At 49.2% G+C, this 23,258-nt stretch overlaps 1 protein-coding gene across 1 annotated transcript; it reads left to right on the top strand.

The window, feature by feature from the left end:
• The first annotated feature begins 29 nt into the window (after window positions 1–29).
• LOC142015950 (bone morphogenetic protein 2-like) lies at window positions 30–9,283 on the top strand. Its single transcript, XM_074999930.1, has 5 exons — window positions 30–321; window positions 888–1,027; window positions 2,480–2,596; window positions 5,753–5,954; window positions 8,838–9,283. The coding sequence occupies exons 1-5, from the start codon at window positions 30–32 to the stop codon at window positions 9,281–9,283; spliced, it is 1,197 nt and encodes a 398-aa protein (XP_074856031.1).
• The last annotated feature ends 13,975 nt before the right edge of the window (window positions 9,284–23,258 follow it).

Here is a 23,258-nt window from a genome sequence, read left to right as displayed (position 1 = left end):
CTGGAGCTGCCGAGGAGGATCTCGGTGACATGGTAGCATCCCAGGCCTGGCGCTGCCTGGCCTTGGTGCTCTTGCTGCTCGGTGACCCGGCTGGCTCAACCAGGATGCCTGGCCGGACGCAGAGGAAAGAGATTCTCGCCGAAGCCCTGCGGAGGCTGCAGGAGGTCTTCGACATTGAAGCCTTGCCCCATGATGTCCTCCCTCACAGGAAGCCGCCCCAGTTTATGGTAGAGCTCTTCCATAAGGTGGCCGATTCCAACGGGATCACCAAGGCCCCGGAGCTGCTGGAAGGCAATGTGGTCCGGAGTCTGGAGGACCGAGGTCAGTCATGGGGTCCTGGGGGGGAGGAAAGGCTGGGTTAGGGTAAGCCCGGTAAGACACAAACAGAGAGGCAAATTCACTCCCTGGCCTAACTCCCCTGCATGAGGACAGCAGGGCTGTGTGTGGGGGGAGTAGGGGAGGTATAGACATGCGAGAGGCTATGAAAAGGTTCTGGGTGATGTGAGGGGGTTTGGGGTGCGCCTGACCCCAGTAGATGTGTAATGCTACAAGCCCATTGAGTGAATGCAGGGTGTGGGCCAGGGCAGGGGGGGAACAGGCAGGCTGAATTGCAAATAAACACAGGCGCGATTTTTAAAAAACCTTTCTGTGTGCAAAAGCTTCAGTTTGCTCATTGGAGGCGTGGCTCTTGCATGGCTCTTAGGATTAGAAGGAGATCTTCCCAGCAAGCCAATTTTTACTTCAGTGTCTTAATCTACCTCAACCTCACCACACAGAGTTGAGGTGACATGCTGCCATTTCCTGGAACTCAAGCGTCTTCTTGCTGTACTTACACCATGTTTCTTGTATGTGGGACTGGTTCTGAATAGTCCTGTCTTGGTTTTCAGATTATTTTGATCAGTCTTATTTCTACTTCAACCTCTCTTCGGTGGGGAAGAATGAACAGATGCTGAAAGCTGAGCTCAGAGTTTTCAAGCTAAACAAAAACCACGTGTCTCAAAAATCTTTGTGGCAACATTTCCTCAAAGTAAGTGGGGGCTGTGTGTCGAGCAAGGATTCCTTTTTGAGCTTAAAGACTTAGTATTGTTAATAAGACCGAGGTTTCTTTTTTAAAAACAAGTGTGAAAGAAATGAGACTGTAACCTCTTACCCTGTAAAATTGCTCCATGTTTTATGTGAGTATTGCCAGAAATTTAGAAGTTTCACCTATTTCTTTGATTCTCCCAAGCAAAGAAGTGCAGACGGGTTTTTTTGGTTTTGTTGCTGTGCAAAAGCAAGTAGAACAGTTTGGTGCAGCCTCAGAGCAAGGCTGAGCAAACTTTTTACATTGGGCTGTTTTTCGTCCCTGCAGTTAGCAGGTCCCCGCCCATCTACTCCCTCTCAACCTGTCTAACATAATCCAAGCTGACAGAAGTTTGGTTCATTATTTTCTGACCTGCTGAAAGGGTTTTTTTTTATTTTGTCATATGAGCAAAAAGTTTTTACATGCTACAAACTTAAGTGGTATGTAAATGTCAATACTTGTACATAAAACAGTGGTATAGTTCAATCATTTTAATGAGACATGTGAGCCTGGCACCCAGCAACCGATCGCCCCATGCCACCTTCTGAAATTTCATGCCCTTCCAAGGAGGTCTGCCCCCCGTTTTACACACCCCTGCCTTAGGGAATTGCTCAACCCACTGCCAAGCTGTAGTTGTCATCTAGATTCACATTCTGCAGCTTGACTTCCTCTGTAGGAATCGGGTGCCTCGTGAATGCAACAAGCAAATTTGTGGGGTAAACCAAAACTTGTCAAAAGAGAGAGAAAATAGATGGGTGGGCCATTTTCCATTGTAAGGTATTTCTTTTTGGGTTGCTGTTAATGTGTATTCTCTGAGCCCATAGTTCATTATGTAGTAACCATATTTTTCGTTAAGTATATTTTCATTATGATAACCAAAAACATGCTTTTAAATGTATTACTTACCCCTAAAAAATTACTGAGGATTGCAAGTATATATCTGTCTACAGAGTCAGGCATATAAATAGATCTATATGTATCGGTAATTAATAAATATCCATCGACTTAAAATGAGCTTAACTTGCAGCAAGGGAGGTTTAGGTTGGACATTAGGAAAAATTTCCTCTGTGTTAGGGTAGGTAAACGTGGGAATAAACTACCTAGGGAGGTTGTAGAATCTCCATCATTGGAGCTATTTAAGAACAAGTTGGATAAATACCTAACAAGGGTGATAGAGACGGTGCTTGGTCCTGCCAGGAGGGCAGGGGGCTGGACTTGATGACCTCTCAAGGTCCCTTCAGGTCTTGCTCTTATGAGAAGCTGACCAGAAGCAACACTTTACGCTTCACCCAGGTGGACAGACTGGAAATCCATTCTGGAAGTGCAGTAAACGTGTGTGGTTGATGTTGATCTCTTTGCCAGAGACAATCTATTGTTCCCTCTTCAATTTTGTTTTGCTGCATTACCACATTCCAGGTGGATGTGTACGAGCTTCTGGACAGGGGAAGTAAGTCACAGAGGAGAAATCTTATTTCGTCCAGGCTATTGTCCTTGTATACCGAAGGCTGGGAAGTGTTCAATGTCACCCAGACAGTAAGTAGAGAGATTTTCGTTCCACTGGTTTTAATGCCTAGTGTATTGTAACAAATTCACAGCCCTGGGCTAGGAACTTCATGTATGACACTTCCCGGGATACCCAAACAGGGCACCCACAGAGACAGAACCTTAAGCTGTCTACTTCCAAAGCCTCCAGCCCGGTAAACTGAGGTAACAGAGGCTCCCTTGTTAACTGGAAGCAGCACACAGCCTGCAGCAGTCAAATGACCTTGACTGCCTGTAGTGACAGCATGCAGTCACTACAGAGCTGTGACGAAAGCATCAGTCTGGGAGAAACCAGGTTTTCATTTTCTTTGGATGCTCATGGAATCACTATGGGGCAGAGCTAAGGTGGTTTGGGTGCTTTAAGTCTGTTTTTTCCATACCTTAAAATCTCTGGATTCTTAGGAGTGTAATTTCAACTTTAAATCAGTGTTTCTCCACCCATGGTGTGCGTACCCTTAGAGGTACACGAGAGAGGTCTGGGTGGTATGCAGCATTTGGGCTGCATGCGGCTCTTTGAACAATAAAAGGAGGCTCTTGCTCAGAGCTGCATGCTGGGAGTGAGGTCCACTGTTCTGCACACACGCCCCGGCACATGGAGGGAGATGCGGGTCGGGGTGGCAGCTCTGGTGAGTCGCCGGCATTGGGTTAGAGTAGGGGGCTGGAGGTACCTGGATCCGGGGGAGGGGTGGGGATTGGGTTAGAGCTGGGGGCTGAGGGTGCCTGGCTCTGGGATGTTACGCTATTCGTACAATTTTAGTTTACTTTTTTATATTTACAACTGCAAAGGTTTGAAGTGGGCCGATTCCTTGTGAAAACAGAGACTAAAACTGCAGATTTGGAAGAAGGTACACAGGAAAGTAGCCAGGAAACCAAGTCAGAAACATTTGAGGCAGGAAAACCTGTCGTGAAAAGCCCACGCCCCAGTGGTGGAAGTGGAAAGTCTCCTGAGATAAGAAAAGCGCGTCAGTACAATTCCGTATGTCTTCAGGTTGGGTTTCCTACATGCTGACGTATACCCACTTGTCAGCTTTGCATGATTTGCTGTCAGACATTATCTAACCACTGTCTGAAACCCTCTCCGTTGAGATGACACCTTAATACAAATTGTTTAGAGAAATGTGTTGCAATGGTAGAAAGAAAAAATTGCCTGTCTGAAAATGGTGGGTACTGGGGAGCACTTGTAATTTGTTTTAAAAAGGGGTAATTTATCAAAAGGGCTGAGAAACACTGACTTTATATCTCTTTGGTTTGTAATTCTTGTTTTGGAGTTACCCTTGTGGTTGAGAGCACAATTTATCTCCAGCTCAACCCATTTGTTTGTTTGCTTTTGGTGTGGGAAATTTCACCGAAAACAACAAAATTAAGTGTCTGAGGTAAGTACAGGGTTGAAAATCTGTAATAGCCTCAGATATTTTTTTTATTTTATTGTTAAGATCAGATTCAGAAGTTGCATTACTTCTGATGTCACCATGGCCTGATGTAGGAGGCTACGTCTACACGTGCAGCCAACATCGAAATAGCTTATTTCGATGTAGCGACATCGAAATAGTCTATTTCGATGAATAACGTCTACACGTCCTCCAGGGCCAGCAACGTCGATGTTCAACTTCGACGTTGCTCAGCCCAACATCGAAATAGGCGCAGCGAGGGAACGTCTACACGTCAAAGTAGCACACATCGAAATAGGGATGCCAGGCACAGCTGCAGACAGGGTCACAGGGCGGACTCAACAGCAAGCCGCTCCCTTAAAGGGCCCCTCCCAGACACAGTTGCACTAAACAACACAAGATACACAGAGCTGACAACTGGTTGCAGACCCTGTGCCTGCAGCATAGATCCCCAGCTGCCGCAGAAGCAGCCAGAAGCCCTGGGCTAAGGGCTGCTGCCCACGGTGACCATAGAGCCCCGCAGGGGCTGGAGAGAGAGCATCTTTCAACCCCCCAGCTGATGGGCGCCATGGAGGACCCGGCAATTTCGACATTGCGGGACGCGGATCGTCTACACGGTCCCTACTTCGACGTTGAACGTCGAAGTAGGGCGCTATTCCTATCTCCTCATGAGGTTAGCAACTTCGACGTCTCGCCGCCTAACGTCGAAGTTAACTTCGAAATAGCGCCCGACGCGTGTAGACGCGACGGGCGCTATTTCGAAGTTGGTGCCGCTACTTCGAAGTAGCGTGCACGTGTAGACGCAGCTGGAGTGAGCTAGCGACTTAGCCTCACCTCTACAATAATTAGATAACACAGCATTTGCCAATAATTTAGCTTGATGGTTAAATTTTTCAGCAGCACCCTGTGCCTGAGATTTAAATGAGTTTGAACAATATGGAAAGTCTGGAGTGGCTGTATTATTCACTTATTAAGATTATTCAGGAAGAGGGAAGTCAAACAGAAGGTTCTAAATACTGAACAATTTCAAATTAATTTCAATTTGCAGATTCATCAGTTTGCTGGTAAAGTCTCCAAAATAACTGTGTACTTACTGGAGTTTGGGGCAGTTACACTGTATGCTTCATACAAAACAGAGAGCGAGCGTCCCTGCTTTGAGCACAAACTCAGCGTCACCTTAACTAGGCAGTCACAACTATTGTCTTCACAACAATATACCTAGGCTCTTGCAATCCTTTGGCCGATTCCCACTCCCCCATATAAACATTGACTTGACTTACTTGACTTACACCCTTGTCCGCCGGGTGGAGCGTCGGTCATCGACAAGTCTCCTCCACTTCACTCTGCCTCGGGACAAAGCTTCTAGCTGCCTCCCGGAGTTACCCCAGTCGTTGTCCTTCAATCACACTAGATCTGCCCCATGTTGTCTGAGATCTTCCTGTTTGGCGTTTGCTTTGCGGGTTCCCTTAGAGAGCTTGGTGGACTCTGCCGAGTGATGGTTTTCGGAGAGCGTGGCCCAGCCATCCCCACTTTTTCCTCTTGATTTAAACATCAAGTGGCTCTTGTCCAGCTCTGCTCCAAAGCTCCTCATTTGTGACCAAGTCTTGCCATCTGATGCGAAGGATGTACCTCAGGCGTCTGTTTTTGAATGTCTGTTGTGATGCGAAGACTTTTTGGTCTCATACAAGAGCGCGTATAAACAATACTTAATCCTCGTGAAAGAGGCTCATTCTGATCATTTTTTTCTTTTCAATCTGAGGTTTCCAGATGGCTTGCAAACAACAGCTCCAGCCACGGCTTTCTGATCACTACCACTCACCTGTCTAAAAACAAAATGGAATTGAACCTCGTCAGGTTTGCCAAGAGCCGGCACAACATGCGGGATAGCAGGAACGCTTTCTTGGTCCTCTTCACCAATAACAACAGACAGAGCTCTTCCCGCTTCCTGCCCTCCTCCAGAGGTGAGACAAGGCAGTAGTAAGTCTTTGGATAGGGTCACCCGGCACTGAGTTCTGTTAGAGGTTGTCCCTCCCTGGTCCAGCACCTGTGGGACCTCATCGGTCCTGAACGTGGGAATTTGCCAGACCTGGGGGGGTCAGGCCTGGGGAAGGGCAACCCCCCAGTCACCACCAGCTTCTTCCCCCAGACTGCCTGGGAGGGGTCCTTTCCTGGCGGGGCTGCCTGCCACTGGGATGCCAGGGGGCTCCCCAGCCTGACTCCCCACTGCTGTGGGGGATCCTCACACTGAGCCTGGCTCTCCACACTGGGGCTGCTGGCAGGGCTTTCTGGCCCTGTAGTGGGGATCCCTGACCTCAGCTGTGCTCCCCGCAGGGATCCCCCAATCATGGGGCTGCTGGGGGGGGTCCCCCACAGCGAGGCTGTCATTTTGGCTCCCTGCCACCAATGGCAGCAGCCCGCCAGCCAGACTGGCTCCTGGCAGCGGGCGCTCTCTGGTCCAGGTGCTCTCTGGTCTGGCAGCATCTGTGGTCCTGCTGGCACATGGACGCTGCCAGCCGAGAGAGTTCCAGCCTGCACTTCCTGGTGTGTCTTCTGAGGGCACTTTCATGAGTCACAAGCCTTCGATGACCTTGATGCTGATTCCGTTTGGTGCTGTCTAAAGCTGCTTTGCCGCAACCATTTCATTCTCTCCATTGCGCGCTGGGCCACCAGGTGCTTCGAGCCGGGCTGCAGCAGGCAAGCGAAGCGCTCCGAGTTTGGAGGCTGTCTGGGTCCAGCAACGTTAAAGCTTCTTCCAGCCCCGCTATGAGTGAAACAAATGACGCCGACGAAAGTGCAGTTTGGGCCAGTTTAACAGTATCTGCACTTGGTGTTTTGGCCAGCACAGCGCTGGACAGCGGCTCCAATGGCTGCTGCGGGCTCCAAGGCGAGGTGGGAGGGGCTTGGCTCTGTGCCCCAGAAGGGGCGGGGCCAAGGACAGAAGAGGCGGGGCCAAGGGCAGTGCAGCCACGTGCAGCTGGAGCAGCAGTGCTGTGGCATTTCAAAGGGACCTGGACCTTTGGCAGTGGGGGCTGCTTTGAAATGCCAGACCCTAGGGCAACTCCCTCCACCCTTAGTGGACCTGGCCATGGCAGCCACCAAACACAACCCTGACCACCACAGCTATGCCTGCCAAGGTTTGTGATCTTCACTCTATAGAGCTGGCCTAGGCGTAGCTTCTCTTCATTCCCACTATTCTGGTCAAGGATGTGGGACCTGTCGCTTGCAGCTCATGAGCATGGAAGGGCAAGCGTTCAGGACCTACTTCTGGGAACATGCACCTCCCACCAAATTGTGATCTCTCTGAAGCAAAAGGTACAGGCCCATATTGGGTTTCAGGGCACGTTGCCACCGCTCAAGCATGTAGCCAACAAACATAAACACACAAAAAAATGAGAACCCAGGAAAGGCAGCAATAAGTGGCACCGAAATCACCTTAACTCTGCCCATGTAGGGAGAGGTTTCCTCATCCTGGTCTTCCTTGCAGACTGTGAAAAACATGTTTGGGAGATTGCTTGTTTTTGTCTTTCGTTTCCCACAATCTGGTCTCCCATACTAAGTGTGGCGATTTGTAGCTAGTTAACAACACGTATCTCACAACATGACTGGCCCTTGAGCAGTTAGCAAATGGAGACATGCAGTCTCTGTGTGCTTTAACCCAGAAACCTACTAGGGTACCTCCAGGGAAAGGCTGTTGCTGAAAGCTAGAAATTGTCTCAGGAGGGCCACAGCGCGAGGGGACTGGATGATCGCTAAGCATGGGGAAAAGAAGATCAGGAAGGGAAATTTCCATTCCCATGCACCTTCTGAAGTCTGACTTAGGAGGCTTGGTAACCCTATAGTAAGCCTTTAGATCGGGATGGGCAAAATATGGCTCCCGGGCCAGATCCAGCTCTCCACCCACAACTCACTGGGAACCTCAGGCAGGCCCCTTGCCTTCGGCATCTCCACGCACCACTCAACGCAGTCAGCTACAGGACTATATGCTCACGCACAGTCTTCACCCCCCTGGCAAAATCTCACAGATCCCACTGGCCGGAAACAGTGGCATAAGGGTCATTGTGATTACCCAAGCAGGAAAGTTTTGTTTAACTCTGTGTGTTTCATGGGGACTATCTCCTTTTAGAGCAGTCATGGGTAGTTTCTGGGTTCTGTGCGGCTTGGGAGACATTTTGTTTACCGTTGCCCACATGCAGGGATGCTGGGTTCTGCTGGTTTCCCTCCGCATGTTTTTTTTTCCTTCCAGTGTTATTAAAGTGACATGCATGAGAGTCATGTGATCCCTCTGCATCCAATCACAGCGCTGCTACGGTTCACTCAGCACCCACCCCCACAAATTCTAGGCACACCGGCAGTTAGCAAAACTACCCTTTCCCAGGAGACCGTCCTGGTTAGAGAACAACAAGAAGTCCTGTGGCACCTTATAGACTAACAGATAACCCTATAGTAAGCCTTTAGATCGGGGTGGGCAAAACATGCCTCCCAGGGTGGATCCAGGTCGTCACCCACAACCCAGTGGGAACCTCAGGCAGGCCCCCTGCCTTTTGCACCCCCACACACCACTCAACGCCGTCAGCTGCGGGGCCATATGCTCACGCCTGGTGCCACAGGACTGCCTGTTGCTCTCGAAGATACAGACTAACATGGCTACCTCTCTCCGATACCCGTCTTGGTTAGGACAACCTTGCAGCCCATGGAGAAGAAGAAGGGCCCGTCATGCGGCCCACTCCCTAGCCAAGGTCACCCTTCACTGTTGTAGAGCAATACTCATCCCAAGGTGTAGACCAAAATACGGTGTTCTTCTTGTCAAAAGGTTTACTTACCTCATCATGGCCTCTTGCTTTCAGAATTCCAACCAGCACCTGAAGATGCCACATCCTTCTTACCTCACCAGAACGAGGTCTTTACAAGCATCAGAGTGAACAGAAGCAGAAGGATTCGGGATACTTCAGCCTTCTCCCCCAAAGACCAAATACTGCCCTGCCAGCTCCACGATCTCTTCGTCGACTTCCATGAAATCGGTTGGGCGGGGTGGATCATTTTCCCCCGGGGCTACAAGGCGTATTATTGCAAAGGGGCCTGCCTGTTCCCCTTAGGGGAAAGTCTGAGGGCTACCAACCATGCCACCGTCCAGTCCATAGTGCATACGCTGAAGCTGTCCAAAGAGGTCAGCACGCCGTGCTGCGTCCCGGACAAACTGACCTCCATCAGTATTATGTACTTCGACGACAACGAGAACGTTGTCCTTAAGAATTATAAGGACATGGTGGCTATGAGCTGTGGCTGTCACTAGCAAGGGTCCTTTGTGTCTGCAACTGACGGGGCTTCTGGACTGCCACAGCTCTGGGAATGATTTTTCCGGAGGGGGCTGAAGGTGGATACTGTGTTTTGGGGGGTTTGTGATTGCACTGTTAATCCCGGGGGGAGCAGTAGCACCTCCAGAATTCCTGGTACAGCTCTGGTGATTGTCAGGTGAGTAACGTGTCCGATAAGGGAGGAGCCAGCCTGCCAGCTTAGACGAGGCTCTACCTGCAGGCTCCACCCCTGGAGCTACAGCAGAATGGGAATTCTGCTCCGGTCTCCAGACCAGCTGACTTTTCAAAGAGTCCCCTGCCGCCCGCCTGTGATGACAATTCAGGCAAGGGGAGTGTATATACGACCTAGTGGAACAGAGCAGAACATGTATGAATCTGACCCATCACAGAAAACTCTGAGAATATGAGGATTAGAAAACACTTCTGTAGGGTCACAGTCCAGCTGGAGCAGGGATCTAGGACTCCTGGGTTCTCTGTCTGGGTGGGAGTGGGATCTAATGGAGAGGGCTGGGCACCAGTACTCCTGGATCCCCTCCCTCGGTGTGGGAGGGAAGTGGGGTGTAATTGTTAGAGCTGGGAAGGGGAGATCTGGGAATTAGGACTCCTGGGTTCTAGTCCCTGCTTGGAGGGGGCCATCCTCTCCGGGTGCTTGACAGGCCCTTCCAGGCCAAACCTGCTCCCAGCCTGCATATTTGCCTGGTGCCTGGTTCCCAGCGAGCTAGGCGTCTTCAGACTGCCCCCGTATGGTCAGCGTTCTTCACAGTCATTGCTACACTAAACTGTAGCAACTCTCGAAAGGCCTCCTGGACAGTAAAAGCACGTTGTTTCCCTGGCCAGGAGCTCTGGCGGGAGCTAAGGACTAGATTTTAGGCAGGGGCTCTGTGGTCAAGGATGTTTGTAGGCGGAGTCTGGAACCTAAGGGGGAGGAGCTGGAGCAAGGGAACCAGGGAATGTGGGTGGGGCAATAAGGTGTGTATTCAAATTAAATAATACATATTTATAAAACATGCAAATAGGGTGTTGCTCTATTTACATAGATTCCAGGTACATGGAGGCTCCAGGTTTGCAGGCCTACAGCCATAAGGGTCAGCTCCCATCTCACATACCAAGAGCAGCCTTGATCCAATGCCTCCCAGCAATGCCAGCTGCTGCCTGGGCAGATGCCCAGATGCCCATTGCAATCCCCTGATCCGTACCTTTTCTGCAGCAAGAGGGAGACTTTGGTGTCCAGGCTGCAGGAGCAGCTTTCTTGTGTGTGTAAATGGCTGTTAGCCTCATAAGAGTCTCAAGAGCCGTCCAGTTCTTGATGTCTTTCTCCACTTCATCACGGGCTCTGGGCCTGTGTGTCGGGAAAGCCGACCATGCGGCAGCGACGTTAGGAATAGCAACTCACGTTGTTAGGCAAACAATGTTAGTTCCGTAAGTTCCTCTGTAATTTGCTGTGAGTTGAAGAAAATATTTATACTAGAGGTAAATAGTCTTGTTTCTGTAAATAGCAACTTCTGTAATCAGCCAACTGTCAAGTTGTCGGACTGTATTAAACGAACCTGTGGCGTATTTTTCACCAATCTGTAAGAGATGACATTTAATTTTCGAATACAATCACTGACTACATCTTCCGTTTGTTATTGCACCTTATCACGTTGGTCAGTGTCCCCTCCTGGTCCAGCGTTTATTGACTGAATCAGGCCTTAAAGTCCCATGGCAAAATTGAATAGACAAAGCAAAATAGTTACCGCTATGCGTTGGAACCAGCGGGCATGATTCAGCTAAAACTCCCCCTGAAGCTTGCCAGCACTTCTGGCTGAGTCCCAGCGGCAACCTTAGACTCACGGGGTTTTCACCTTGTGTGGCAGTGCCAAAGGAATTGGAGTCCCTTGCTGCAAATTTTTAAGACTGTTTCCGTTTGTGGGCGCACACAGTTCTTAAGGGCAAAAGAAAAAAACCTACTTTTGGATATATATTTTCTGTATTTTATATAGAATAATTATCTGTAATTTTGCTGGCCTATGTTAAACTCTCCCATGAATATAGAGTAGTGTGAAGCAATCGCAATTACATAGCGGGTCCAAATTCTAAAGCTTCATGCTGGAGAGATCCACAGGGTTCAAAGGGAACGTAAGAATCATGCTGTGTAGCCCCCAGCCATGACTCAGACTCCCACCCTTTGGCCTCCTAGTTCCATGACACAACATGTCATACAATGTGCTGTGCATTACAGCAGAGAGCCTGTCGAGAAAGAGTATGACCTCAGAACATAAACTGATCCCATCGTGGGATAGGAAGGAATCTGCTCTAGTGGTGTAGTGCCATGGGACCAGATGGCCAATCAGCCCAGGTGTCATTCCACTGAGGATGGTGAAGGACAGATTGCCAAAGGTGAGATGCCTGAAGCACTGAAATCAGTGGGAGTTGCACACTTCATTTGGCCCTAAGTGTAGTTACACCAGGTGTGAATATGACCTTGAGTGTCTTAAACCTTCCTCTGACGCACTTGGCCCCGCACCTCTCAAAGGCTGAAAGCTGCCATTCCCGGGTCACCAAACTTTGAAAACTGTTAAAGTGACCCTGTGTGGCCACCCCAGAAGCAGCTGCATTTCAGTGTTGGGTGAAATGATTCCTGACCCCAATGTTCCCTATAAGCTGTGTACTGGGGCAGCCACCCAGGAGAGATTCAGGTGCCCCACAGCTGATTATCAGAGCCCCCACAGCCCCCTTAGCCGGCAGCATGTTTTCCTTTGGGTGGTACACATCTGCACATGCCTTGGTGTACATAACAAAATTGATTCTGCCCCTGGATGGACAAAATTAGAAGTAGCCCTGCCTGACAGCTTTGCTGTAAAAGACCTCTAGCATTCTGGGATGCAGTCCTGCATCTCAAACAAAGGGACCAAAACGACCTTTTATTTTTAGGTGATTGAGTTCCTGTTTGAAAAATTAACTTGCACGCTGCTGGGACTTTCCTGTATTTACTATGGGGACTGCAAGCCCTTTGAGGCAGGGACCATCATATTATTCCGTCTGTGCAGCACTCAGCACCAGGGTCGGGTCCTAGGCCGTGCCAGAACCTCCTGGGCACAACTGCAGTACAAACACTGAAACATTGTGGCTACCTAGTACGATGCTAAAACCAGGCATTGGTGGCTTTTTATTAGTTACACGCTAATTAATTAACTAAAATAATAGAATGTTTGGGAAGTGCTGTGGGATCCCCTGGAATCAATATGTAAATGTGGCGGTACACTGTTTGCTAGGGACCAGCGGGGCGAACGAACACAGAGATTAAAGGAGAGTGCTAACTTCTGCTTCTCTACCTCCCCAGGTGGACCGAGCAGGGTCTTTTGTCCTGTCTTCCACCCTCTCAGGATGGTCAGGAATCCAAAGCCAAAGCAGCAGACGCTAGTGCCAGGTGGCAGCTTCCAAGAACTTCCACCCTTCCCACCGGTGAGGCAGAGGCAGGAGTCCTGGACAGGGGGCTTCCCAGCAAGGAGATCCTAATTCACGTCCTCTCTCAGGTTTTTTCCCTGCCTGGTGCCCCCACCCCTCCAGAGGACATGGGAAACTACTGGAATCTCTGTTACTGGTTCCCTTTCTTATGCAGGCAATAAAATGGTCCGACGGATTTGGTTCCCTCTGCAGACACCCAGCCGTCGGGGTTAGCGACTGCATTCAGGGATGATGAGAAGGGAGAATGGGGGTTTGTGGAGATGGGACAAAGAATGGGAGTGGAGGTTGGACACCACTGGCAACGATGATAAGTCCTAATACAGTATCCAGGTAAGAGAGTGATTTTTTTTTTCTTTTTGTGATTAGGTGCCGAAGTTCTTGGTTAGATGTTAGTGGGGCTGGTTGTGGGCCTGCTTGAAAGTCAAAACTTCCTTCCAATACCGCACATATCATTTCTTGACAATGTTCCTCCCCTGCGTCCCATCATCGCAAGATGGTTCAGTGTGGCTGCATGTCCGCACAAAGCCGAGACTCATGACAAAAGGCTCCAAGATGGGTAAGCTGTCTCCTACTCTGATCTGCTGCAACTTTTAATGTACATATTGCCCCACACAAAACTCTGTTCTCTTAAAGTTCATCAGCTGTATTGTCTGTTCTTTCTCATTTAGGGCTTTATACCACTGCCCGTCACCATAGTATCTGAGAACCTTCCACAGCAACAACCAAAGCCTTAGAGGACAAAAGAGACAATAGCAAAGCCTAAAAGTTCAGCTCAGTAGACTTCATGGAGTATCCAGATCTCCTCCCTGTTGAGGTAAAACTCTGTTTGGGGCACAGTTTGTCTTCCTGTGTTAGATTTCGTTGCTGTAGATCCCCTATTCTGTGAATAAATAGCAGACTGAATAGTTCATAAAACTAAAAAAGTTTGTAACATTTAACATCTCAACTCTGCAGGAGATCTGCTGCATAGGTTGATGTCTGGTAAAGTGTATCACCTTTTTCTTGCCCTTCAAACTGTTATAAAGGGATTTCCAATGCACCTAAAGCACTGGATTGTGAAGGAATCTTGGCTTGCTCTTGGCTGCCACTACTTGCGTGATGTCCTTTTGGTTTTGTCCTGATGGGCCGGGGGGGGGGGGCGGGGGGAAGGGTTTTTTTAACTGTCCATTTGTAAGACTGTAAGATTTGTGGAAATGAGGTTCCACCGTAATCGCCTCCTTTCTCTTTTATTGGCAGTGATGATTGGGCTGTGTCAGTGTTGTGTCATTCTTATGAGGGACAGGCTGATTGTGATAAGAAAATTCTTCCAACCGTAAGGCGAGCACTAAAACCTGGAAAGCCATAATTTACTCCAACCATTAGCCCAGTGCCACAATGACTTACAAGGATCCTGAATGTGCCCACAACACAATCACTTTCAATTCAATAGCATCTCTCAATGCATGCATCAGAGAGTCACCTGTTTCCTCCGGGGCATCTTTATGGGGCCCCAGTTAATTCACATGACAGAAAGAAGAAAGTTTTCTATTAAGGAGCAGATATAATTAATCTGTAAATGATGGCATAGATGAATATTACGCACAGTTCTGGACCACAATAAGTGACATATGCGCAGTCAAGTTACCGCCACTCAGTACTTTAAATTATTCTTTTTTCTGCGCCACTCAACAGAGTTTCATTATGGCCCATTAAACAGGGATAATTACAATAAAATATATTGGAATTGTTTATCCTGGACCTTGTAAGGAAATGAGGTTCTGAATAAGGCCCAGGGGAAAAAAAAGAAGTACTCCCGGACTTGGAATCAGAATAACAATTACGCATATGTTGGCTTTTTTTTTTTTTAAGCAACAACCTGGATTGCTGTTGTTAAGTAATTACACTTGATAAGAACTCCAGAATAAGACCTGCTGGACTGTGGAGCATTGGGTTAGTTTCAGAGTTTGGACCAGGCATGTCCTTAGAGGGCATAAGAAAAGAAGTAATAGGAGATTTGAAGGGAATGTGGACATCTATCAGAGAGGACAGCATGGAGAAGGGCTGAGACTCACTTGGTGTCTACCTGAGCATCGTCGTCATCGACAACCACAGGCTTAGAGCTTGCTGGTGTCCAACACCTACCTCGCCATTTCCTTCCATCTTTCCCTGTCTGGTATGGAGTGACTTTGTTTCTGTAGATTAGCTCCGTGCCAGTCTACGATATCATCTACCCATTCTCTGTGGGGTCTGCCTCTCCTATCTGAACCATCCATTAGGCGCAATAACAGGGTCTTGACTTTTCATTTGTCATTCATTCTGCAGAAATGCCCGAATAGTTGTAACTTCCATTACATAACCTCCTGCAGCAGGTTCTCTTTCAGCTGTATCTTCCTGTATAATTCCTCGTTGGTGACCTTCTGCAGCCATCCTATTCTCAGGATCTTTCTGTAACAATTTCTTTCAAACGCCAATCTCCTTCTCTTTGAATCTTTCATTATCACCCGTGTCTCACAACACGCTGCTGAATACATCCCTTTTTGAGATGCTCAGCTTCGTTCCTAAGCTAATTGAGTTGCTTTTCCAGATCATATCCATTGCCTTCAATCTCCCCTTGTACCTGAATGTATTATGGTTAATAATGTGTATTACAGTAGCTTCTAAAAGCCTTAGATCTCTAATGGGGCTCCACTGTTTTAGGTGGTGTTTAAACACTTAGCAAGAGATGCTCTTCACCTGGAAGAATTTACATTCTAAATTAGACTTAGAGGCATGCGGGGGGAGTCTGCAAAGATATTTTTCCATTACTGGTGCTCGGCATCACAATATCTCACTTTCGGGCCCCTAGGAAACCTCTGGAAGACTATTTGCCATTCACAAAGCCCAAGTTTGAGGGCTAGGCTCCGTAAACAACAATGGGGAGATAGAGGCTCCTCAGACTAGGACCCACGAAAGCCAGTGCACTAGGGGGCGCTATTTGAACTGGCCAGTGGAAGATGTGGGCCAGAGGAGGGTGTGTGAGGCCCCACAGCCTTTAAGAGAGAGGCACTTAAATCCAGGGCCCAGGAAGGCCCCTGGCTCTGCTTAGTGATCCAACAATAGGAAACCGCTGCTTGCGTGGGAATGAATAAAGCCTTGTGCCATCAGGGCCATCCACAGGGTAAGCGGGACCTGGGCAACCCTCCCCCACAGTGCCTGCAGACCCCACCCTTTCCCCACATTGCTCTACCCTTTACTCCCAGGCAACGGGCCTCCTCCCCACAGGCAGTGGGGCCTGGGGATTATTTAGGGCTGAGGTTGGCCAGCAGAGGCAGTAGAGAGTAGAGCACAAGGGCGGCAGGAGCAGCTGCCTGCCCCACCTGGCTGTGCCGTCTCCAGCTCCCAGCCCCCTGTACCTCCCTTCCCCGTGGGCGGCAGGACCCACGCGGGGCGCTCCATTTCCCGCCACTGAGAAGAAGTGAGGCACAGCGGGCCAGGAGCTGGACACAGCACAGCCAGGTAGGGCAGGCTGCCGCTCCCACCCGCGTGGTGAGTGCAGGGGCGTGAGGGAAGGGCACCCCGGCTGCCTCAGCCACCCGACCCTGGGCCCCAGGTAACCCCCTGTCCCTCCTGCCCATAGGACAGTTGTGGTGGGTCTCCAAAAGCACAGGGCCTGGGGCCATCCCCCAGTTTGTCCAATGGATGCAACATCTCTGTCTGCCACAGTCACACAAGGTGTCCTGGGGAGGAGGTGGTGGTGGAGGGACCTAGTGGGCTGGTGCATTAGCTCCCTTCTCTGGATGCAGAAGATCCAGCTTCCACCCCCCTCTCGGCCTGCAGGGGACAAAAAAAGGGGTCTGTCATCTCCCCGAGTCCTCCAGCCAGTGAGCCAGGCAGTATTCTGGCAGGCGGCTGCGTCCGGCTTTCTTGACCAAGCAGCTCCACCGTGGCTAAATTATGACACAGTATTCAATCAATTATATCCATGGTACGCAAAACGGATAGAATGCGATAACAAGCAAGCAGATTCGTTAGCAGGCGGTGGGGCTTGACCTCTCTCTATGGATCATGGCAGCGTGTGGATGTCAGGTGACGAGGGTGTATTCGCTCTGTGTTTCCATTGGGGAGACGGGTTGGCTGCTTGGCTTCACGGTGGTTGGGGGTTTAATTTCAGGATTTGTTTTGCAGCACCAGGTTTTTGTCTGGTCACTGGGCTGGCATGACCCTCCCTCTCCCCCTCTGGGAGCAGAGATCTCAGCCTCTCTGTCCATCTGTCTGCGGCCTCCAGCCTGTTTCTCTGTGGAGGACGGGTTGTATCTGTGGGGATGCTGGGTGGGTTTCAAAATGTGAGATCTGCCTCCCACGGGAGCCAGGCGGTTGTTGTGCTTGTTGCCATGCTCAGCTGGTGGTGTGTGTCTGTGGGAGGGGATTGGTGTGCGGAGTGTGTTCTCCTTGTGGCGTCCTTCACAACACCGGCCCTTAAAGTCGCTCTCTCTGCTGTTCTACCTTGATTAGCAAGCGAGTGGCTGGCCAGAGGCCTGGCGAGTTATGAGAACATCTTTAGTCCTATGTGACAGATTCCTTTTCGGCTGCAAAGCTCCAGAGCCTGGCACGCCTTTGCAAGGCAGGGGTCCAGGCTGTTGTGTGAGCCGGTCCCCTGAAGGACAAGTCCTGGCTACATCCTCTTTGTTACCCCTTAGAATTGTTTTCATTGCGGGGCTCTGACCCAACTGGCCAAGCAGTTTCCTCGGAGGAGGTGGGCTGAGTGGGGACCCCTGCAGGGAAAAGTAGGGTGGGGAGCGGGGGCATTTCTGACAGTGAAGCCCAGAGCGGTAGGTTCCAACAGGCTCCAGATATCTCAGGCAATGTTGGGTTGCCGGGGGGAGGCAGGAACCCCTTCCCTCCCTGGGGGAGATGGCATCACCGGGCCTGCAGTGCCTCTCGCAGCAATCTCATGGCCGGAGCTGGACTGGGAAGTGACCTCACAGAAGCCTAAGGCAGGAGTAGGATGCACAGATCAGCGCAGGAGGCAGTGACCTCTCCAGGGCCTAGGGCAGGAGGCAGCAGGTTTGTGGGGGAACATGCAGGTGCCTGGCAGGGTGGGGTGTTCCAGTGCTCCCAGTCCTGATGGGTCCCAGCTGCTCGTTTGTTCTGAGAATAGTCCTGGTGCTCCTGGAAAGGGTGGAGCCGCCCTAGGGAGCGTGCGGGAAGACAGTAGTGCGGCCGGGGGGACGGGAAGGGCTGGGCACATGGGGTGTGAGAGGGAGGAGGCATTGTGCGGGTGAGTGCAGTGGGAATCGGCCTGGCCTGGTCTCCTTTTGCTTTGGCCGTGGGCTGGGCCTGGGGAGGAGGGACGGTAGGAGGCCTCTCACAGCACATGCTAAACTGGCCCAGCTGGATCCTAGCAAGAGCCTGCCTGCACCGCAGCTCAGCCGGCTTAGCAGGTGCTGAAATATTTGCCTTGTCCAAACCAAGCTATTGGTACTTGTCAGCCCGACCTAAGTAACAGGGCCGAAACCTGTCTTTTATCCTGGTCGAGCCAAGTTGTGCTTCTCTCTGGCTGGGGTAGTTCCTCGGGGGTGGGCCAAGTTGCCATCTCTGCCTTGATATTTGAGCTCCAGTTAGTTTAGGTGGGCTAAGAACCGCCCTCCCCCACCCCCACCCCCGTTGCTTTGCGGTGTCCCAGACCTAACGTGACAAGACAGAGAGAGGGAAAGTGCCTCTTTCTCCCAAGCAGCAGCTGGCTCAGGGACCCAGTGAGTAACCCGATCCCTCCCTCACCCAGCCCTGCTGACACTCCCAGCTATAGGGCAGCCCCATTCTCTGCCAAAGGACAGCTCTGGCAATGGGTTGGGAAGATTGTCAAGGAGATTCATGTCAATGGCTTTGTGTAAAAATCTCACACCTCTGCCACAAGGGAGAGCATTTAGCAGGCGTGAATTGAGGGGTAGTGAAAGAGAGCTGGGCCTTGTTGTTAAAAGCCATTCCTGCAAATCAGAGGGCATTTCCCTTATTACAAATTAGGGGAAGTTTCTGTGCCTGCAGGAACCTGCGTGGGTACCGGTTACTGTAAAAACAGCAGCAAGTGACTGGAAAAGCTGGGATATGACACTGTGCGTTAGGACAAGGAGTTCCTGGTGGCTAAAAAGTGCAGCTGGGTAGAAGTTAATAGCAAGTGTTTTCCAAGCAATACCTTGATGCGTTGCAGTCCAAATGATGCCCTTTCCCTGGTAAGATTTCAGAAGTGAGAAAAAAGAATCAACAGGAGAAAAAATGTTGCAGAAATCAAAAAGAGAAAGGAGGAATTTCAGGTGGATAAATTCTGCTAGTTGTAGGAATGAAGGAAAGATCTGCTGGGGAGCACAAGCTCGAGCTAAAGGACTCATTTTGGCAGTTGGCGTGCAGAAGCAGCCTCTTATGGCATGGTAAGTGGCCTGGATACTAACGTGCTTACGCCCTCCTTCTTTGAAAAACTTGCAGGGACGTTGCAATCTGGGATTTCTCCCTGCATTTCAGAAAGGAGCAGTGAAAATAGGGCTGGTTTTAAAAATTCCAAATGCATTTGCTTCTTTCCTTTGGTTATCTACATTATTCAGATTACTTAATAAGTCTTTTGGGATATTTTTTCCTATTCCGTCTGTATTTGCATCTTTGGATCCTCCATGTACAAAGCAGATTATGAAGCAAATTTAGTGAGAGAGGAAAGAAATTATTATTTAGCTGAATACCGGAGTACATCTCTCTCTCCTGGTTTATCCAAAGGTAAGCAGGAAGTCATATCTATTTCACACTGCAGTATTTAGCTTCCTGTTAGTCCACAAAACTTTGTCTTGTTAAAGGTATAAGCAAACTGCGCATTCATTCCAGAAGTATGACAATGTGAGAGCATTGTTAAACTCTCATAAAATTACTAATGAATTTTTGAAGCCTCCAAGGGAGTTGCATCCTCAGAGCTTACTGACTCAATAATTGCCTGCATTCTGGTCTGAAAGTGGTTGATTACTTTTTATATGCCTTATGTATCAATATACCAGATGTTGCCATGTAATTTTCTTCGTGGGAAAAAAAAGTTAGTGTCTGATTAACCGGTTGTATTTATCAGTCTGGGATGTTTCATGATCTCGTGCAATATGTCACGACTCCTTCTGCTGTTCTATGGTATTCTCCTTCCTTGTCATTAGTAATCAGTAATTTACAATTCACTTTTATTTTCATGGTTCCTCTGATTTGCTTTGGCCTTCCATCTACCAAAGAATTAATGCAATGGGTCACATTCTTCTCTCAGTTACACACTTGTCAGTTTCAAGGAACCTAGGGGCAGTAATAGTACTATCTACACGAGTGAAAATGAGAGCAACATTAGGCCTTATGGGCTAAGCCTGATAAACTGTGTAATTCCTTTGATTACACTGGGATTGGGCAAGGGTCAAAGTAAGCAACATCAAAGCCTGTAACTGTATTTCATACACAAACCTGTATTAAAAGAGAGGCTACAGTGGTAAACAGTCAAAAGGCAGCAGAGGCTACAGCTAACGCTGCATTTGCATTGTAAACTCTGCCCCCTTATGTTAATGCTTCAAACTCAGTTTTCAATTGCATGATCACATGCCAGATTTAAAATGACAGAACATACTATACTACTTGTTCTACAACCCTAGATACTCACAGATGACCTCTTAAAGTAGAGGGCCCCACTCTGTGTATGCCACACCAACCAAGCCCAGAAAAGCCATTCATCTAAAAAAAGTCATACTTTGTCCTTAGACAGCATGCTACAGGTGAAGTAAAGCAACACAGAGAAATAGCGAAAATCTGCTGGAACATATAGAGGTAGGTGTAGGAGATAATATTACGTAATCTCTGATCTTATTGTTTTTCCACTACACAGATTAATGTTTTGTGAGCACATCCTGTTTTAAATCTGCCCATGAAAGCTTATGCTCCAAAATACCTGTTAGTTTGTAAGGTGCCACAGGACTTCTTGTTGTTTTTGAAGATACAGACTAACTCAGCTACCTCTCTGATACTTTCAGTTTGTAGTGTCTGGACTCAACCCTTTCCTGAAGTTTCACTTTATTAACACGGGAATTAACAATAAAGCAATATAAAGTTCCGCCTTCTCCCCATGCATGTTTGATCCTCACCATCCTTACATTACGCTGGCTTGTAAGCCATTTGTCCTGGTGGGCCAGCTAATCCTGGCTAACCCCTTTCCAGCAGAATGAACGGTCACGAGCAAGGTGGGGGAATTTCATTCAGACTTTGCCAGTCTGTCCCTTGATTGATTCTGTTACTCTTATTTTTCATTTTCAAGATGAAAAACAAGTCCTTAAACCAGGGGAACAGCTGGATGATGCAAACGTTTGCATCTAACTTCCTGGTTTTCGGCTTTATTTGGTTTATGCTGCTAGAGACCACTTTCATTATTTTTATCAACATAACATAAAGGAAAAACACAGATATTGTCCTACCCCAAAACAGTAAGAATTCTCTGCATTAGAACCCATTTGCTAATGCAAAGAAAGAGAAGTTCTGTAAAGTCTAAAACATTTGTGGGCTTCTTTTTCAAAATTCAAACGAATCATTGTTTTGACTTCCCAGGGTCTAATTTCTGAGGGTTGCTGAGATTTACAAATATGCAACGAGGCCAAAAGTTTCCAAAATCAGCTGCTGATAGATACTCGAGTCAGGAATGTTTCTCCCCTCCCCCACCCCTCCCACCCCGCAGCAGATCGGAGCTCCCCAATTCTTGAGGCATTTGGGGCATTGAGAACACTCAACAGCTCGAAGCAGCGCACTGTTTATCCAGGAATGTCAATACAGAAATAGGCACCCAACATTAGGTCCTCTGGGATGAAAGTATCAGCTTCACTGATCCCTCTCTGTCAGTAGTAAATGCGTTAAACGGAAAAGCCGGGGTACATCATAATGCAACCGGCATCAATGCTATGAACTTTGCCCTTCAAACTCAAGGGTGTCACCAACCCGAGCCTTTAGCAGATCCCATTTCCAAGCTAAGTCGTGAGTGCGACGGGCCTGTGGGAGACTTGTGGGTTGGCTCCAGTGCCTGAGCGGTGGGAGGAGCCAGCAGGCTGGCTCTTGATCCCAGCTGCGGTAGTACTCATTCAGTGGCTGCTTGGAGCAGTTTTTCCCAATTTCATTTGGCCGCAGGACCTGTTTAAACTGGAAAGAATTTTGCAGAACCCCATTCCCAGACTCTATCCCCATTGATCCCGAAACCCAGCCCCATCTCCAGGCTTTACTCACCTGAGCCCCCCAAATCTGCCCCCCAATCCCACAAACCCTCCCCCCATCCTGCAAACCCACCCCCCATGCCCAGGCTTAACTCCTCTCAGCCCCAAACCTGCCCCCAGGACTAACCCATCCATGGTGCTTGCTGGGGAGCCTACGCCAGGCAGCCATGTGCACCCAGCGGACGGAGGGTTGATGGAGGTGTTCTGCTGATGGGGATGAGCCAAGCCAGGCCCTCCGGATGGGTATGGCTATTTGGGTAGCGGGGCAAGCGAGGGGCTCTGTGTGGCTCCCTGCCCTGGCGCCGCTGAAACAATGGCAAAAAATGCAATTGGTTCAAGGGCCGGATCCCCCCTGCTGACCATTAAACCGATTACATGTAATTCTATTGTTTCGGTGGCGGCAGGGCAGGGAACTGCAGGGAGTCAGATTTTGCAATGGAATTTTCTCAGGGAAGCCCAGAGTTCTGCGGAACACCATTTGGAAAACACTGGCTTAGAGTGTTTCCCCTTGGCCCTGATATTTGTTGCCTGTTTTAGCCTTGCTGTTGGCTTGAACTCATCCATTCCCTACTCCAGGAAACCTGGCTGTGACCATTGGCTCTGATTCATGATTTTGACCCTGCTCCTTGGTCTGTGACTCCTGCTCTGGCCTTTCACTCCCGGCAACTGATGCGTGCTCGAACCACTAGGCATGAGTGCCCATGTGCCAGGCCCTGACCGTGTGATTCCACTGACATTAGTGGGATTGTATTTCTGAATAAGGACTACTCCAGAGTCTCAGGGTTCGCCCCTCTCTCACCTGTCTTTCCATATTCAAGGGCTCTGGCAGTGTTCCCTGTAAGGTGAACCTTTGGGTGCCCACCCGCGAGAGATTCTGTTGGCAGAGAGACCACAGCTGCCCACAGGGGGGCAGTATTTCTAATGGTGGTACACAGCCACACATGCCTTGGTGCAGACAACAAAAATTATTCTGCCCTGCATGGAAAAAAATTAGAGAGAACCCTGGTCCCTGGGATGGCTAACCACCAGTTGGACGGCTCTCAGTTTTTTAATTGTGCAGGACATATTTTAGGGTTAAAGCCATAAACAGTTACAGGAAAACGGGGATATACCTCTAATTCCAACAATGGCACCTTCTGCCGGTAGGTGCAAAGGTAAGTGAAGTAGGGAGAAGCCTGCTTAAATTGCCGTAAATGTGCTGGTGTTTGGGGAGCCAGCTTCACACCACTGGGAGGAAGGGTGGTCCAGGAGTTAGGGCATTAACAGGAGACCTGGGTTCCATTATGTGCTCTGCCAC

This window comes from Carettochelys insculpta, chromosome 7, assembly GCF_033958435.1.
Source record: "Carettochelys insculpta isolate YL-2023 chromosome 7, ASM3395843v1, whole genome shotgun sequence".
Classification (NCBI taxonomy): Eukaryota; Metazoa; Chordata; order Testudines; family Carettochelyidae; genus Carettochelys; species Carettochelys insculpta.
This window is presented reverse-complemented; position numbering and strand designations above follow the sequence as displayed.